The following is a 19,577-nucleotide window of genomic DNA, read 5'->3' as shown; positions in this document are numbered from 1 at the left end:
AGGCAGGGGAACCTGTGACGTCGTCCACGGAGGCAGGGGAACCTGCGACGTCGTCCACGGAGGCAGGGGAACCTGCGACGTCGTCCACGGAGGCAGGGGAACCTGCGACGTCGTCCACGGAGGCAGGGGAACCTGCGACGTCGTCCACGGAGGCAGGGGAACCTGCGACGTCGTCCACGGAGGCAGGGGAACCTGCGACGACGTCCAAGGAGGCAGGGGGACCTGCGACGACGTCCAAGGAGGCAGGGGGACCTGCGACGACGTCCAAGGAGGCAGGAGAGGCGCGCGTCGCGCTCACGAAGACAGGAGAGCCGCGCGCCGCGCTCTCGAGGACAGGGGTTTGTGCTGCTCGCCGGGCTCGCGCTGGAGCTGTAAAGGGTTTAGGGGGTTTCACAGGCGCACCCATTAGATCACCTCGAGGTGCGCCCCTGTTAGCCTCAGGCCTCAGAGGTACGGAGGTGAGGCTAACAGCCCCTACCCTTAACGCCCCCCCAAAAATTTCCCCGGACCTGAGGGGGTAATCCTCCAGCGAGGGGGGAACTCCAGCACGGTTCTTCCGCCGACTCTTACGACTCCCGCTGGCGCAACTACTCGATTCCCGAGTCGACTCCTCCGCTATAGGATCCGGAACAGCGCCAGGCAGGAGCTGGAGCCGGCGACTCCATTCCGAGGCCGCTTTCAAAGCCTCCCCCACAGGATCTTTGGGGCCTGTGCGGAATGGAGTCCGGCGAACGGCACACCCCTTGAGGTAGTAATCCGCGCTAGCTGCGTCCTTGTGGTCGTTCATTCTGTCAGGAGTGAGGGGCGGATTGAATGAGGCGGACGCACTCGCTAAAACACAGTATATTTAATAACGGATGTAACAACACAACGAGACTAAAACAGAACGAAAACAAACGGAGCAAAGCAAGCTAAATAAAACACGGTGAACTAGACAGGGTAAGCGTGACAGACGGACAAACAGCGAAAACAACGATAAAGGAAAAGAGACGGGGAGAAGCTGAGGAGACAGACGGACAGACAAGAAAACACGACCGACATGAAAAAGGTGAACCAACACGACTGAACAAAGGTGAAATGAGAAATGTACGACAAACAGGACGTGACACAAGAGGGCTTAAATACAGACATAAACGAGACACACCTGGACAGATAACGAGGACGGGCTGACACATGACACGGACGAGGAGGCGGGACGAGGGCGGAGACAAGGATATAAACAAAACATAGCCATGTGCGAATAAAGCACATGGCGGGGACAACAGACAGACAGGACGAAGGCGTGACAACAACAGACACTGAGACAACTTTTGCCCCACATACAGGAGTTCCAGCCATTACTATTGAAGCATCCAGTATTAAAATTGGAGAAACAGCAAATGCAGCAAGCTCTGCCACAAGTACAGGGTCTTCAACCACTGTCAATGAACCTATCATTATTACAGGTGCAGCAGTAACAGCTACTGAGACTACTACTTCCACAAATGCACCCAATATTACAAATGCAGCAACAACAAATGCTGATACAACTGACAAAATTAGAGAAACCCAAACCACTACACCTGAAGAAGCCACTAATACAAATGCAGACCCAACTGTTAAGACAAGAACTTCCACAAACACAGAATCTCCAACCACTACTATTGAGAAATCCACAACTACAAATACAACAACAGACATTGAGACAACTACAGCCACACATACAGGAGCTCCAACCACTTCTACTGAAGCATCCACAATTACAAGTGCAGAAACAGCAAATGCTGAGATACGTACAGAAATTTCAGCTACTAACAAAGAACCTTCCACTATTAAAATTGGAGAAACAGCAAATGCAGCAAGCTCTGCCACAGGTACAGGGCCTTCAACCACTATCAATGAACCTATCATTATCACAAGTGCAGCAGTAACAGCTACTGAGACTACTACTGCCACAAATGAACCCAATATTACAAATGCAGCACCAACAAATGCTGATACAACTGACAAAATTAGAGAAACCAAAACCACTACACGTGAAGAAGCCACTATTACAAGTGCAGCACAGACGAGAACTGTTGAGACAAGTACTGCTACAAGTACAGAGGCTTCAACCACTTCTACTGGATCATCAACAATTACAACTACAGCACAAAGTGCTACTGAGACAACAAGTGCAGAGGCACTGAGCACATCTACTGAAGCATCCTCAGCTACAAATGCAGCACCAACTGTTAAGACAAGTACTTCCACAAACACAGAATCTCCAACCACTACTACTGAAGAATCCACAACTACAAATACAACAACAGACATTAAGACAACTACAGCCACACATAAAGGAGCTCCAACCACTTCTACTGAAGCATCCACACTTACAAGTGCAGAAACAGCAAATGCTGAGATAAGGACAGAAATTTCAGCTATTAACAATGAAGCATCCACTATTAAAATTGGAGAAACAGCAAATGCAGCAAGCTCTGCTACAAGTACAGGGGCTTCAACCACTGTCAATGAACCTTTCACAATTACAAGTGCAGCATCATCATCTACTGAGACAACTCCGGCCACAAAGGCAGCAGATCCAAATACGACTGCAGAGGTACCCACTATTACAAGTGTAGATGCAAAGACAACTATTGAGACAAGTACTACAAGTGCAGTTGCTCTAAACACTTCTACTGAATCATCCCCAAATATAAGCACAGGACGAACTTCTACTGAGACAACTTCTACCACAAGTACAGAAAGTACAAAAATGGAAGCATCCACCATTAAAAGTGCTGCACAAACAATTGCTGAGACAAGCACAGTCACAAGTGTGGGGGCTTTATCCACTGCTACTGAAGCATCTATTATTACTAGTGTATCACCAACAAAAACTGAGTTAAGCACTGCAACAATTACACAGCTCTCATATACAACAAGTACAGCACCAACAACTGCAGAGAAAACTGCTTATACAAGCATGGAGGCTTTAACCGCTACATCTGAAACATCAACAACAACTTCTAAAACACCTACTGACACAGAGGCTCCAAATAATCAATTTGACACTTCTACCAATGTAAGTTTGCTACCAAAAACTACTGAGAAAATTACTTCAATGAGTACAGTGATTCCTACAACTTCAGATGAGATAACAATAACAACAAATTTTGGACCAAAAACAAATCTGCTTAATACAAATGTTTCATCAACTACAGTTACTCAAACTGCTACGCCACTAATACCAACAACTACAGATTTAAAGGTAACCACAGTCGTAGACAGGTTCAGCACCATTGAATTCACAGCACTGGGTGGAGTCAAAAATGCTGTACTAAATGTGTCTTCTTCAAACACTACTACTTTTACAATCACTGAACCCCCCACTACTGAGACAATTGCTTCAAACAGTGCATTTGTTTCATCCACTCTTACTCAGACACCAGAAATACCCACTATTACTAGTGCGACACAGTCAGGGACTGTTGAGGCAAGTACTGCTACAAGTACAGAGGCCTCAACAACTTCTACTGAATCATCAACAATTACAACTACAGCACAAAGTGCAACAGAGGCAACAAGTACAGAGGCACTGACCACATCTACTGAAGCATCCACAATTACAAATGCAGCACCAACAGTTAAGACAAGTTCTTCCAGGAACACAGAATCTCCAACCACTATTACTGAAGAATCCACAACTACTAATACAACAACAGACACTGAGACAACTTTAGCCTCACATACAGGAGTTCCAGCCGTTACTATTGAAGCATCCACTATTAAAATTGGAGAAACATCAAATGCAGCAAGCTCTGCTACAAGTACAGGGGCTTCAAGCACTGTCAATGAACCTATCATTATCACAAGTGCAGCAGTATCAACTACTGAGACTACTACTGCCACAAATGCACCCAATATTACAAATGCAGCACCAACAAATGCTGTTACAACTGACAAAATTAGAGAACCCCAAACCACTACACATGAGGAAGCCACTATTACAAGTGCAGCAGAGACGAGAACTGTTGAGACAAGTACTGCTACAAGTACAGAGGCTTCAACCACTTCTACTGGATCATCAACAATTACAACTACAGCACAAAGTGCTACTGACACAACAAGTGCAGAGGCACTGAGCACATCTACTGAAGCATCCTCAGCTACAAATGCAGCACCAACTGTTAAGACAAGTACTTCCACAAACACAGAATCTCCAACCACTACTACTGAAGAATCCACAACTACAAATACAGCAACAGACATTAAGACAACTACAGCCACACATACAGGAGCTCCAATCACTTCTACTGAAGCATCCACTATTACAAGTGCAGAAACAGCAAATACCGAGATGAGTACAGAAATTTCAGCTACTAACAAAGAACCTTCCACTGTTAAAATTGGAGAAACAGCAAATGCAGCAACAGGCACTGCCACAAATACAGGGGCTTCAACCACTTTCAATGAACCTTTCACAATTACAAGTGCAGCATCAACATCTACTAAGACAGCTCCGGCCACAAAGGCAGCAGATCCAAATACGACTGCAGAGGTACCCACTATTACAAGTGTAGCCGCAAAGACAACTATTGAGACAAGTACTACAAGTGCAGTTGCTCTAAACACTTCTACTGAATCATCCACAACTATAAGCACAGGACGAACTTCTACTGAGACAACTTCTACCACAAGTACAGAAAGTACAAAAATGGAAGCATCCACCATTAAAAGTGCTGCACAAACAATTGCTGAGACAAGCACAGTCACAAGTGTGGGGGCTTTATCCACTGCTACTGAAGCAACTATTATTACTAGTGTATCACCAACAACAAATGAGTTAAGCACTGCAACAATTACACAGCCCTCATATACAACAAGTACAGCACCAACAACTGCAGAGAAAACTGCTTATACAAGCATGGAGGCTTTAACCGCTACATCTGAAACATCAACAACAACTTCTAAAACACCTACTGACACAGAGGCTCCAAATAATCAATTTGGCACTTCTACCAATGTAAGTTTGCTACCAAAAACTACTGAGACAATTACTTCAATGAGTACAGTGATTCCTACAACTTCAGATGAGGTAACAATAACAACAAATTTTGGACCAAAAACAAATCCGCTTAATACAAATGTTTCATCAACTACAGTTACTCAAACTGCTACGCCACTAATACCAACAACTACAGATTTAAAGGTAACCTCAGTCGTAGACAGGTTCAGCACCATTGCATCCACAGCACTGGGTGGAGTCAAAAATGCTGTACTAAATGTGTCTTCTTCAAACACTACTACTTTTACAATCACTGAACCCCCCACTACTGAGACAATTGCTTCAAACAGTGCATTTGTTTCATCCACTCTTACTCAGACACCAGAAATACCCACTATTACTAGTGCGACACAGTCAGGAACTGTTGAGACAAGTACTGCTACAAGTACAGAGGCCTCAACAACTTCTACTGAATCATCAACAATTACAACTACAGCACAAAGTGCAACGGAGACAACAAGTACAGAGGCACTGACCACATCTACTGAAGCATCCACAACTACAAATGCAGCACCAACTGTTAAGACAAGTTCTTCCAGGAACACAGAATCTCCAACCACTATTACTGAAGAATCCACAACTACTAATGCAACAACAGACACTGGGACAACCTTTGCCCCACATACAGGAGTTCCAGCCGTTACTATTGAAGCATCCACTATTAAAATTGGAGAAACAGCAAATGCAGCAAGCTCTGCTACAAGTACAGGGGCTTCAAGCACTGTCAATGAACCTATCATTATCACAAGTGCAGCAGTAACAGCTACTGAGACTACTACTGCCACAAATGAACCCAATATTACAAATGCAGCACCAACAAATGCTGTTACAACTGACAAATTTAGAGAACCCCAAAACACTACACATGAAGAAGCCACTATTACAAGTGCAGCACAGACGAGAACTGTTGAGACAAGTACTGCTACAAGTACAGAGGCTTCAACCACGTCTACTGGATCATCAGTAACTACAACTACAGCACAAAGTGCTACTGACACAACAAGTGCAGAGGCACTGATCGCATCTACTGAAGCATCCTCAGCTACAAATGCAGCACCAACTGTTAAGACAAGTACTTCCACAAACACAGAATCTCCACCCACTACTACTGAAGAATCCACAACTTCTAATACAACAACAGACATTAAGACAACTACAGCCACACATACAGGAGCTCCAACCACTTCTACTGAAGCATCCACTATTACAAGTGCAGAAACAGCAAATACCGAGATAAGGACAGAAATTTCATCTACTAAGAAAGAACCTTCCACTATTAAAATTGGAGAAACATCAAATGCAGCAACAGGCACTGCCACAAATACAGGGGCTTCAACCACTTTCAATGAACCTTTCACAATTACAAATGCAGCATCAACATCTACTAAGACAACTCCGGCCACAAAGGCAGCAGATCCAAATATGACTGTAGAGGTACCCACTATTACAAGTGTAGATGCAAAGATAACTATTGAGACAAGTACTACAAGTGCAGTTGCTCTCAACACTTCTACTGAATCATCCACAACTATAAGCACAGGACGAACTTCTACTGAGACAACTTCTACCACAAGTACAGAAAGTACAAAAATTGAAGCCACAAGTGCCACAAGTACCGGGGATTCAAGCACTGTAAATGAACCTATCATTATTACAGGTGCAGCAGTAACATCTACTGAGACTACTACTGCCACAAATTCACCCAATATTACAAATGCAGCACCAACAAATGCTGATACAAATGACAAAATTAGAGAAACCCAAACCACTACACCTGAAGAAGCTACTATTACAAATGCAGCACCAACTGTTAAGACAAGTACTTCCACAAACACAGAATCTCCAACCAATTATATTGAGGAATCCACAACTACAAATACAACAACAGACATTGAGACAACTACAGCCACACATACAGAAGCTCCAACCACTACTACTGAAGAATCCACAACTACTAATACAACAACAGACACTGGGACAACCTTTGCCCCACATACAAGAGCTCAAACCACTTCTCCTGAAGCATCCACAATTACAAGTGCAGAAACAGCAAATACTCAGATAAGTACAGAAATTTCAGCTATTAACAATGAAGCATCCACTATTAAAATTAGAGAAACAGCAAATGCTGCAAGCTCTGCCACAAGTACAGGGCCTTCAACCACTATCAATGAACCTATCATTATTACAAGTGCAGCAGTAACAGCTACTGAGACTACTACTGCCACAAATGCACCCAATATTACAAATGCAGCACCAACAAATGCTGATACAACTGACAAAATTAGAGAAACCCAAACCACTACACCTGAAGAAGCCACTATTACAAGTGCAGCACAGACGGGAACTGTTGAGACAAGTACTGCTACAAGTACAAAGGCTTCAACCAGTTCTACTGGATCATCAACAATTACAACTACAGCACAAAGTGCTACTGAGAAAACCAGTGCAGAGGCACTGAGCACATCTACTGAAACATCCTCAGCTACAAATGCAGCACCAACTGTTAAGACAAGTACTTCCACAAACACAGAATCTCCAACCACTTCTACTGAAGAATCCACAACTACTAATACAACAACTGACACTGAGACAACTTTTGCCCCACATACAGGAGTTCCAGCCATTACTATTGAAGCATCCAGTATTAAAAGTGGAGAAACAGCAAATGCAGCAAGCTCTGCCACAAGTACAGGGCCTTCAACCACTATCAATGAACCTATCATTATTACAAGTGCAGCAGTAACATCTACTGAGACTACTACTGCCACAAATGCACCCAACATTACAAATGCAGCACCAACAAATGCTGATACAACTGACAAAGTTAGAGAAACCCAAACCACTACATCTGAAGAGGCTACTATTACAAGTGCAGCACAGACGAGAACTGTTGAGACAAGTACTGCTACAAGTACAGAGGTTTCAACCACTTCTACTGGATCATCAATATCTACAACTACAGCACAAAGCGCTACTGACACAACAAGTGCAGAGGCACTGAGCACATCTACTGAGACATCCTCAGCTACAAATGCAGCACCAACTGTTAAGACAAGTACTTCCACAAACACAGAATCTCCAACCACTACTACTGAAGAATCCACAACTACAAATACAACAACAGACATTAAGACAACTACAGCCACACATACAGGAGCTCCAACCACTTCTACTGAAGCATCCACAGTTACAAGTGCAGAAACAGCAAATGCTGAGATAAGGACAGAAATTTCAGCTATTATCAATGAAGCATCCACTATTAAAATTGGAGAAACAGCAAATGCAGCAAGCTCTGCCACAAGTACAGGGCCTTCAACCACAACTACTGAAGAATCCAGAACTACAGACATTGAGACAACGACTGCTACACATACAAGAGCTCCAACCACTTCTACTGAAGCATCCACACTTACAAGTGCAGAAACAGCAAATGCTGAGATAAGGACAGAAATTTCAGCTATTAACAATGAAGCATCCACTATTAAAATTGGAGAAACAGCAAATGCAGCAAGCTCTGCCACAAGTACAGGGCCTTCAACCACTACTACTGAAGAATTCACAACTACAATTACAACAACAGACATTGAGACAATGACTGCCACACATACAAGAGCTCCAACCACTTCTACTGAAGCATCCACTATTACAAGTGCAGAAACAGCAAATACCGAGATAAGGACAGAAATTTCAGCTACTAATAAAGAACCTTCCATTATTAAAATTGGAGAAACATCAAATGCAGCAACAGGCACTGCCACAAATACAGGGGCTTCAACCACTTTCAATGAACCTTTCACAATTACAAATGCAGCATCAACATCTACTAAGACAACTCCGGCCACAAAGGAAGCAGATCCAAATATGACTGTAGAGGTACCCACTATTACAAGTGTAGATGCAAAGACAACTATTGAGACAAGTACTACAAGTGCAGTTGCTCTCAACACTTCTACTGAATCATCCACAACTATAAGCACAGGACGAACTTCTACTGAGACAACTTCTACCACAAGTACAGAAAGTACAAGAATGGAAGCATCCACCATTAAAAGTGCTGCACAAACAATTGCTGAGACAAGCACAGTCACAAGTGTGGGGGCTTTATCCACTGCTACTGAAGCAACTATTATTACTAGTGTATCACCAACAACAACTGAGTTAAGCACTGCAACAATTACACAGCCCTCATATACAACAAGTACAGCACCAACAACTGCAGAGAAAACTGCTTATACAAGCATGGAGGCTTTAACCGCTACATCTGAAACATCAACAACTTCTAAAACACCTACTGACACAGAGGCTCCAAATAATCAATTTGAAACTTTTACCAATGTAAGTTTGCTACGAAAAACTACTGAGACAATTACTTCAATGAGTACAGTGATTCCTACAACTTCATACGAGGTAACAATAGCAACAAATTTTGGACCAAAAGCAAATCCGCTTAATACAAATGTTTCATCAACTACAGTTACTCAAACCGCTACGCCACTAATACCAACAACTACAGATTTAAAGGTAACGACAGTCATAGACAGGTTCAGCACCATTGAATCCACAGCACTGGGTGGAGTCAAAAATGCTGTACTAAATGTGTCTTCTTCAAACACTACTACTTTTACAATCACTGAACCCCCCACTACTGAGACAATTGCTTCAAACAGTGCATTTGTTTCATCCACTCTTACTCAGACACCAGAAAAACCCACTGTTACTAGCCTGACCCAGTCAGGGACTGTTGAGACAAGTACTGCTACAAGTACAGAGGCCTCAACAACTTCTACTGAATCATCAACAATTACAACTACAGCACAAAGTGCAATGGAGACAACAAGTACAGGGGCATTGAGCACATCTACTGAAGCATCCACAAATACAAATGCAGCACCAACTGTTAGGACAAGTTCTTCCACAAACACAGAATCTCCAACCACTATTACTGAAGAATCCACAACTACAAATTCAAAAACAGACATTAAGACAACTACAGCCACACATACAGGAGCTCCAACCACTTCTACTGAAGCATCCACACTTACAAGTGCAGAAACAGCAAATGCTGAGATAAGGACAGAAATTTCAGCTATTAACAATGAAGTATCCACTGTTAAAATTGGAGAAACAACAAATGCAGCAAGCTCTGCCACAAGTACAGGGCCTTCAAACACTACTACTGAAGAATTCACAACTACAATTACAACAACAGACATTGAGACAACGACTGCCACACATACAAGAGCTCCAACCACTTCTACTGAAGCATCCACTATTACAAGTGCAGAAACAGCAAATACCGAGATAAGGACAGAAATTTCAGCTACTAATAAAGAACCTTCCATTATTAAAATTGGAGAAACATCAAATGCAGCAACAGGCACTGCCACAAATACAGGGGCTTCAACCACTTTCAATGAACCTTTCACAATTACAAATGCAGCATCAACATCTACTAAGACAACTCCGGCCACAAAGGAAGCAGATCCAAATACGACTGCAGAGGTACCCACTATTACAAGTGTAGCCGCAAAGACAACTATTGAGACAAGTACTACAAGTGCAGTTGCTCTCAACACTTCTACTGAATCATCCACAACTATAAGCACAGGACGAACTTCTACTGAGACAACTTCTACCACAAGTACAGAAAGTACAAAAATTGAAGCCACAAGTGCCACAAGTACCGGGGCTTCAAGCACTGTCAATGAACCTATCATTATTACAAGTGCAGCAGTAACATCTACTGAGACTACTACTGCCACAAATGCACCCAATATTACAAATGCAGCACCAACAAATGCTGATACAACTGACAAAATTAGAGAAACCCAAACCACTACACATGAAGAAGCCACTATTACAAGTGCAGCACAGACGAGAACTGTTGAGACAAGTACTGCTACAAGTACAGAGGCTTCAACCACTTCTACTGGATCATCAATAACTACAACTACAGCACAAAGTGCTACTGACACAACAAGTACAGAGGCACTGAGCACATCTACTGAAGCATCCTCAGCTACAAATGCAGCACCAACTGTTAAGACAAGTACTTCCACAAACACAGAATCTCCAACAACTACTACTGAAGAATCCACAACTACAAAGACAACAACAGACATTAAGACAACTACAGCCACACATAAAGGAGCTCCAACCACTTCTACTGAAGCATCCACACTTACAAGTGCAGAAACAGCAAATGCTGAGATAAGAACAGAACTTTCAGCTATTAACAATGAGGCATCCACTATTAAAATTGGAGAAACAGCAAATGCAGCAAGCTCTGCCACAAGTACAGGGCCTTCAACCACTATCAATGAACCTATCATTATTACAAGTGCAGCAGTAACAGCTACTGAGACTACTATTGCCACAAAGGCAGCAGATCCAAATACGACTGCAGAGGTACCCACTATTACAAGTGTAGATGCAAAGACAACTATTGACACAAGTACTACAAGTGCAGTTGCTCTCAACACTTCTACTGAATCATCCACAACTATAAGCACAGGACGAACTTCTACTGGAGCATCCTCAGCTACAAATGCAGCACCAACTGTTAAGACAAGTACTTCCACAAACACAGAATCTCCAACCACTACTACTGAAGAATCCACAACTACTAATACAACAACAGACATTGAGACAACTACTGCCACACATACAGGAGCTCCAACCACTTCTACTGAAGCATCTACTATTACAAGTGCAGAAACAGCAAATGCTGAGATAAGTACAGAAATTTCAGCTACTAACAACGAACCTTCCACTATTAAAATTGGAGAAACAGCAAATGCAGCAACAGGCACTGCCACAAATACAGGGGCTTCAACCACTTTCAATGAACCTTTCACAATTACAAATGCAGCATCAACATCTACTAAGACAACTCCGGCCACAAAGGCAGCAGATCCAAATATGACTGTAGAGGTACCCACTATTACAAGTGTAGATGCAAAGACAACTATTGACACAAGTACTACAAGTGCAGTTGCTCTCAACACTTCTACTGAATCATCCACAACTATAAGCACAGGACGAACTTCTACTGAGACAACATCTACCACAAGTACAGAAAGTACAAAAATTGAAGCATCCACCATTAAAAGTGCTGCACAAACAATTGCTGAGACAAGCACAGTCACACCTGTGGGGGCTTTATCCACTGCTACTGAAGCAACTATTATTACTAGTGTATCACCAACAACAAATGAGTTAAGCACTGCAACAATTACACAGCCCTCATATACAACAAGTACAGCACCAACAACTGCAGAGAAAACTGCTTATACAAGCATGGAGGCTGTAACCGCTACATCTGAAACATCAACAACAACTTCTAAAACACCTACTGACACAGAGGCTCCAAATAATCAATTTGGCACTTCTACCAATGTAAGTTTGATACCAAAAACTACTGAGACAATTACTTCAATGAGTACAGTGATTCCTACAACTTCAGATGAGGTAACAATAACAACAAATTTTGGACCAAAAACAAATCCGCTTAATACAAATGTTTCATCAACTACAGTTACTCAAACCGCTACGCCACTAATACCAACAACTACAGATTTAAAGGTAACGACAGTCGTAGACAGGTTCAGCACCATTGCATCCACAGCACTGGGTGGAGTCAAAAATGCTGTACTAAATGTGTCTTCTTCAAACACTACTACTTTTACAATCACTGAACCCCCCACTACTGAGACAATTGCTTCAAACAGTGCATTTGTTTCATCCACTCTTACTCAGACACCAGAAATACCCACTATTACTAGCCTGACCCAGTCAGGGACTGTTGAGACAAGTACTGCTACAAGTACAGAGCCTTCAACCACTTCTACTGGATCATCAACAATTACAACTACAGCACAAAGTGCTACTGACACAACAAGTGCAGAGGCACTGAGCACATCTACTGAAACATCCTCAGCTACAACTGCAGCACCAACTGTTAAGACAAGTACTTCCACAAACACAGAATCTCCAACCACTACTACTGAAGAATCCACAACTACTAATACAACAACAGACATTGAGACAACTACTGCCACACATACAGGAGCTCCAACCACTTCTACTGAAGCATCTACTATTACAAGTGCAGAAACAGCAAATGCTGAGATAAGTACAGAAATATCAGCTACTAACAACAAACCTTCCACTATTAAAATTGGAGAAACAGCAAATGCAGCAACAGGCACTGCCACAAATACAGGGGCTTCAACCACTTTCAATGAACCTTTCACAATTACAAATGCAGCATCAACATCTACTAAGACAACTCTGGCCACAAAGGCAGCAGATCCAAATATGACTGTAGAGGTACCCACTATTACAAGTGTAGATGCAAAGACAACTATTGACACAAGTACTACAAGTGCAGTTGCTCTCAACACTTCTACTGAATTATCCACAACTATAAGCGCAGGACGAACTTCTACTGAGACAACTTCTACCACAAGTACAGAAAGTACAAAAATTGAAGCATCCACCATTAAAAGTGCTGCACAAACAATTGCTGAGACAAGCACAGTCACACCTGTGGGGGCTTTATCCACTGCTACTGAAGCAACTATTATTACTAGTGTATCACCAACAACAAATGAGTTAAGCACTGCAACAATTACACAGCCCTCATATACAACAAGTACAGCACCAACAACTGCAGAGAAAACTGCTTATACAAGCATGGAGGCTGTAACCGCTACATCTGAAACATCAACAACAACTTCTAAAACACCTACTGACACAGAGGCTCCAAATAATCAATTTGGCACTTCTACCAATGTAAGTTTGATACCAAAAACTACTGAGACAATTACTTCAATGAGTACAGTGATTCCTACAACTTCAGATGAGGTAACAATGACAACAAATTTTGGACCAAAAACAAATCCGCTTAATACAAATGTTTCATCAAATACAGTTACTCAAACTGCTACGCCACTAACACCAACAACTACAGATTTAAAGGTAACGACAGTCGTAGACAGGTTCAGCACCATTGCATCCACAGCACTGGGTGGAGTAAAAAATGCTGTACTAAATGTGTCTTCTTCAAACACTACTACTTTTACAATCACTGAACCCCCCACTACTGAGACAATTGCTTCAAACAGTGCATTTGTTTCATCCAATCTTACTCAGACACCAGAAATACCCACTATTACTAGCCTGACCCAGTCAGGGACTGTTGAGACAAGTACTGCTACAAGTACAGAGCCTTCAACCACTTCTACTGGATCATCAACAATTACAACTACAGCACAAAGTGCTACTGACACAACAAGTGCAGAGGCACTGAGCACATCTACTGAAACATCCTCAGCTACAACTGCAGCACCAACTGTTAAGACAAGTACTTCCACAAACACAGAATCTCCAACCACTACTACTGAAGAATCCACAACTACTAATACAACAACAGACGTTGAGACAACTACTGCCACACATACAGGAGCTCCAACCACTTCTACTGAAGCATCCACTATTACAAGTGCAGAAACAGCAAATGCTGAGATAAGTACAGAAATTTCAGCTACTAACAACGAACCTTCCACTATTAAAATTGGAGAAACAGCAAATGCAGCAACAGGCACTGCCACAAATACAGGAGCTTCAACCACTTTCAATGAACCTTTCACAATTACAGATGCAGCATCAACATCTACTAAGACAACTCCGGCCACAAAGGCAGCAGATCCAAATATGACTGTAGAGGTACCCACTATTACAAGTGTAGATGCAAAGACAACTATTGAGACAAGTACTACAAGTGCAGTTGCTCTCAACACTTCTTCTGAATCATCCACAACTATAAGCACAGGACGAACTTCTACTGAGACAACTTCTACCACAAGTACAGAAAGTACAAAAATTGAAGCATCCACCATTAAAAGTGCTGCACAAACAATTGCTGAGACAAGCACAGTCACACCTGTGGGGGCTTTATCCACTGCTACTGAAGCAACTATTATTACTAGTGTATCACCAACAACAAATGAGTTAAGCACTCCAACAATTACACAGCCCTCATATACAACAAGTACAGCACCAACAACTGCAGAGAAAACTGCTTATACAAGCATGGAGGCTGTAACCGCTACATCTGAAACATCAACAACAACTTCTAAAACACCTACTGACACAGAGGCTCCAAATAATCAATTTGGCACTTCTACCAATGTAAGTTTGATACCAAAAACTACTGAGACAATTACTTCAATGAGTACAGTGATTCCTACAACTTCAGATGAGGTAACAATAACAACAAATTTTGGACCAAAAACAAATCCGCTTAATACAAATGTTTCATCAACTACAGTTACTCAAACCGCTACGCCACTAATACCAACAACTACAGATTTAAAGGTAACGACAGTCGTAGACAGGTTCAGCACCATTGCATCCACAGCACTGGGTGGAGTCAAAAATGCTGTACTAAATGTGTCTTCTTCAAACACTACTACTTTTACAATCACTGAACCCCCCACTACTGAGACAATTGCTTCAAACAGTGCATTTGTTTCACCTAGACTTACTGAGACATCCAGATCCAGAAGTGCTATACAAACAACTGGGGAAACAGTTTCAACCACACATACAGTTGCTTCAATAACTTCTACTGAAACTTCCCCTATTACAAATACAGCACCAACTTCTGGGACAATTACTTCTACAGGTACAATGGTTCCAGCCACTCCACCTCCTGTAATCACAAGTACTGAGGCATCCACAAGTACAAATACAGCACCAACAAACAAGTTAACTCTTCCCAGTAGAACGGAGGATCCAGCAACCGATCCTGAGGCATCTACATTTACAAGGACAGCACAAACAACTGTTGAGATAACTACTTTTGCAATTAAAGATTTTCCAAACACTGCTGCTGTATCCACAAATGCAGCACCAATATCTGCTTCACGTACAGAGGCTGCACCAATAACTGCTGAGGTGTACAAAGCTATAAGTACAGCACCAGCAAATACTGAGGCTACCAGTTCAAAAATTTCATTTTCTCCAACTACTGTTACTGAGCCATCCACCATAACAAGTGCACTATCAACAAACACTGAGACAAGTAAAGAGACTACTTTCACAAGTAAAGAAGCTCCAACAAATATTTACCACAAAAAACAACAAGTATTAACCACAAAAAATATAAAACCAGCAGTCTCACAGACCACTACACCATTAATACCTACAATTACACATTTATCCCCAACAACTGCTGCCAGCATGGCAGGTGTCACAACCACTGTGTCTGTATTACTGGGAACAGACAAAATCATTGTCCAAACTCCAATCACTAATAATAACGCAAAAGCTATTACAGGACTAGCTCCAACAACCACTGAGAAAATTTCCACAGGTATAGAAGGACCAAGCACAAGTGTTTATGGATACAATGCTACAAGTACAGCATCAACAACCCTTGAGACAACTACTTCCATAACAACAGTTTTTCCATACACTGCTCATGAAGCATCCACAGCTGGAACTTCAGAAACAACAACTTATAATACTATTATGTCACCAGTTACAACTGAGGCCATTCTTCCTACTGAAATACTCACAAATATCACAAAACAAACTTCACCAGACAAAGCTTCATCCTCACCCATGTCTCCAACACAAACACCACAAATAAATACTGGAACAAGTGGATCATCAAATACGAATCCAAGCTCTTCTACTGAAGCATCTAACACAACACAGGGTGTACTAACAATGACAACACAAACAACACATTTTACAACAATTATTGAATTCACACAGCTGACCAACACTAAAGCAACTGTCTCATCAACAGCAAATTCAGTTCCTGCAAGTGCAGAAGCAATGTTTACAAGTACAGCACCAATAAATATATTATCCAGCACAGAAGACTCTTTAACAACTACAACACAAACAACAAATGAATCTGCTAGTGCACCAAAACTAGGTATGTCTAGTAATACAAAACTAGACATAAGTACATATGCTGCACCACCTACTGCAGTATCAGAACCCAATTTGTTGACTGAAACTGTATACACACATCAACCTACAATAATCACTGTACCAACAACTGCTGAAACAACTAAACAATTAATTTCAACAACTGCTATAACACTGTCACCAACAACTAATTTCACAATTTCATCAACAATATCTGTGATAACAATGAAAGTAAACACTACATCAATTCCTCAAGAAATTCCTACTGCTATGATATCAGTACAAGGTACAGAAAAGCTGAACAATTTAACATCTCTCAGTACAACAAGAACAACCAGTCAACTAACATCAGGAATGAATGTACAAGGTAGAAACATGTAAGTATTAAATTTTTTAACATAACAAAATATCTGGATGATAATATATCAAAACATTAAAACAAAAAAGAAGAGAAAATTACTTACAAAGATCTTTCTTAATTACAGTTTTGCACTAGTGTACACTCAGCTGCAGTTCAGCTCCTACTCTACTGTTCCCAGTGAGAGTTTGGTCCTCAATGCGACTAGAATTCTGCTGGACTCTCGTCAAGCAAACCTCAGTGATTCTACTCAAGTGCTCAAGTACTCCTATCACCGTAAGTATTGGTGTAGATCTGCAGTTTCAGTTGTCCACTGGATTGTCTCACTTTTGAAAGCTCTGGTTTATTCACCAACATATTATTGGATTTGTATCCACAGAGATTTTAAACACCTCCTACTTGTTAATCTTGACATTGAATATAAGTGTAAACGGCACCGACATCAGCAACAAAACCTACATGCAAGTGGAGAACTCCACCAACCAAGCAGTGAGTCCACAGCTGCATCTCAATAATACACACTTACCCAGTCACTACCTAGAGAATATGTAAAGGAGGTATAGGAGCAACCAGAGATCAATTTCAGTACAGCATTCCCATTTAACCTTACTTGGGTCAGTACCTCAATAGTTCAAATTCTTCACTTAGGAAGAAGTACATCTTCATATGAAAACTTTAAGGAAGTCTAGCTATATCTGTTCATATAAACATTTCATAAACATGGAGAACTTGGAGCACATTTTTCAAGATATGAACAGTGATAAAAAGTGGAATTATGACAACAAATTAATCTTAAATCTAACAGTGGGTTCTATATACCAACTGTTGTTTTTGTTCATGGCTTAACTAGTTTGATTGTGGATACACACACTGAAAAATGGGTTCAGCATTAACTGTCATTTTGCAAAGCACATGAAAATTAAAAGACCTCACGTTATGCATCATGTCAACCCAAAATCTCTGTGTCTACAGTTAAATACATTGCTGAATGAACCTGGCGCAGAGCAATTTGAACCCAAGAGCTACAACTTTACGTAAGTTTATACTAGGACTGAACTTTTCCAGTAATTGAACCCTGCAGTACATGTGTTTAACATGACCTTTGCTTTCATTTTTTGGAATAGAACTTCAGCAAACCAGATTGAAGGTGCCATGGAATACAGCTTCCAATATGGAGACACCATAACACCATTGAGCTTCCTCGATGAGATCAGGACACTGAGTGGTACATTACAGATCACAACAGCTACTAAATTGTTATTGAGAGTTAAATACAATTAAACTCAGTATTCATTCCATCTTGTTGTATTGTAGGTCCATCTACAACAGTTTCTCCAACAACTCCCACCAGTCTTTTGGTGACTCTAACAACACCTCAAACACAAATGTATGTTAAACAGATATCAGAGATATGTCGTGTACATTAAGATTTTCCTCTTGAGGGAATCTTGATGATAAATCATTCTAATGGTTCATTTCTTTCCAGTTATACATCTGCCATGGTGGAAAGCCAGATGCTGTTCAATTCCTCCTCTCTTGTTCCCAGTGAGAGTGTGGTCCTCGATGCAATCAGAATTCTGCTGGACTCTCGTCGAGCAAACCTCAGTGATTCTATTCAAGTGCTCAACTACTCCTATCACCGTAAGTATTGTTATAGACCTGCAGTTTCAGTTGTCCACTAAATTGTCCCACTTTTGATAGCTCTAGTTTACTCACCAACATATCTTTGGATTTGTTTCCACAGAGATTTCAAACACCTCCTACTTGTTAATCTTGACATTGAATATGAGTGTAAACGACACCGACATCAGCAACAAAACCTACATGCAAGTGGAGAACTCCACCAACCAAGCAGTGAGTCTACAGCTGCATCTCAATAATACACACTTACCCAGTCACTACCTAGAGAATATGTGAAGGGGGTATAGGAGCAACCAGAGATCAATTTCAGTACAGTATTCCCATTTAACCTTACTTGGGTCAGTACCTCAATAGTTCAAAGTCTTAACTTAGGAAGAAATACATCTTCATATGAAAACTTTAAGGAAGTCTAGCTATATCTCTTCTGCAACTGAAATTGGAGCAGAAAAACAACACTTCATAAACATGGAGAACTTGGAGCACATTTTTCAAGATATGACCAGTGATGAAAAGTGGAATTATGACAACAAATTAATCTTAAATCTGACAGTTGGGTCTATATACCAACTGTTGTTTTTGTTCATGGCTTAACTAGTT

The 19,577-nt window shown here is 41.4% G+C and overlaps 1 protein-coding gene across 1 annotated transcript; it reads left to right on the top strand.

The window, feature by feature from the left end:
* Window positions 1-1,249: 1,249 nt before the first annotated feature.
* LOC136705079 (mucin-21-like) lies at window positions 1,250-19,256 on the top strand. The gene is made up of 8 exons (XM_066678296.1): window positions 1,250-2,222; window positions 7,284-7,544; window positions 8,532-8,681; window positions 17,478-17,615; window positions 17,719-17,828; window positions 18,312-18,373; window positions 18,826-18,980; window positions 19,084-19,256. Exons 1-8 carry the CDS (start codon window positions 1,250-1,252, stop codon window positions 19,254-19,256), a joined length of 2,022 nt encoding a protein of 673 aa, XP_066534393.1.
* Window positions 19,257-19,577: the final 321 nt, after the last annotated feature.

Source organism: Hoplias malabaricus, chromosome 8 (genome assembly GCF_029633855.1).
Source record: "Hoplias malabaricus isolate fHopMal1 chromosome 8, fHopMal1.hap1, whole genome shotgun sequence".
NCBI lineage: Eukaryota > Metazoa > Chordata > Actinopteri > Characiformes > Erythrinidae > Hoplias > Hoplias malabaricus.
This window is presented reverse-complemented; position numbering and strand designations above follow the sequence as displayed.

Coding starts and splice junctions, on each gene's coding strand:
- LOC136705079 (XM_066678296.1), top strand. CDS start 1,250: ATGGCGGGGACAACAGACAGACAGGACGAAGGCGTGACAACAACAGAC. Junction 2,223..7,283: donor AGCACCAACTGTTAAGACAA/GTACTTCCACAA, acceptor TTACAAATGCAG/CACCAACAAATGCTGATACA. Junction 7,545..8,531: donor AGCACCAACTGTTAAGACAA/GTACTTCCACAA, acceptor TTGGAGAAACAG/CAAATGCAGCAAGCTCTGCC.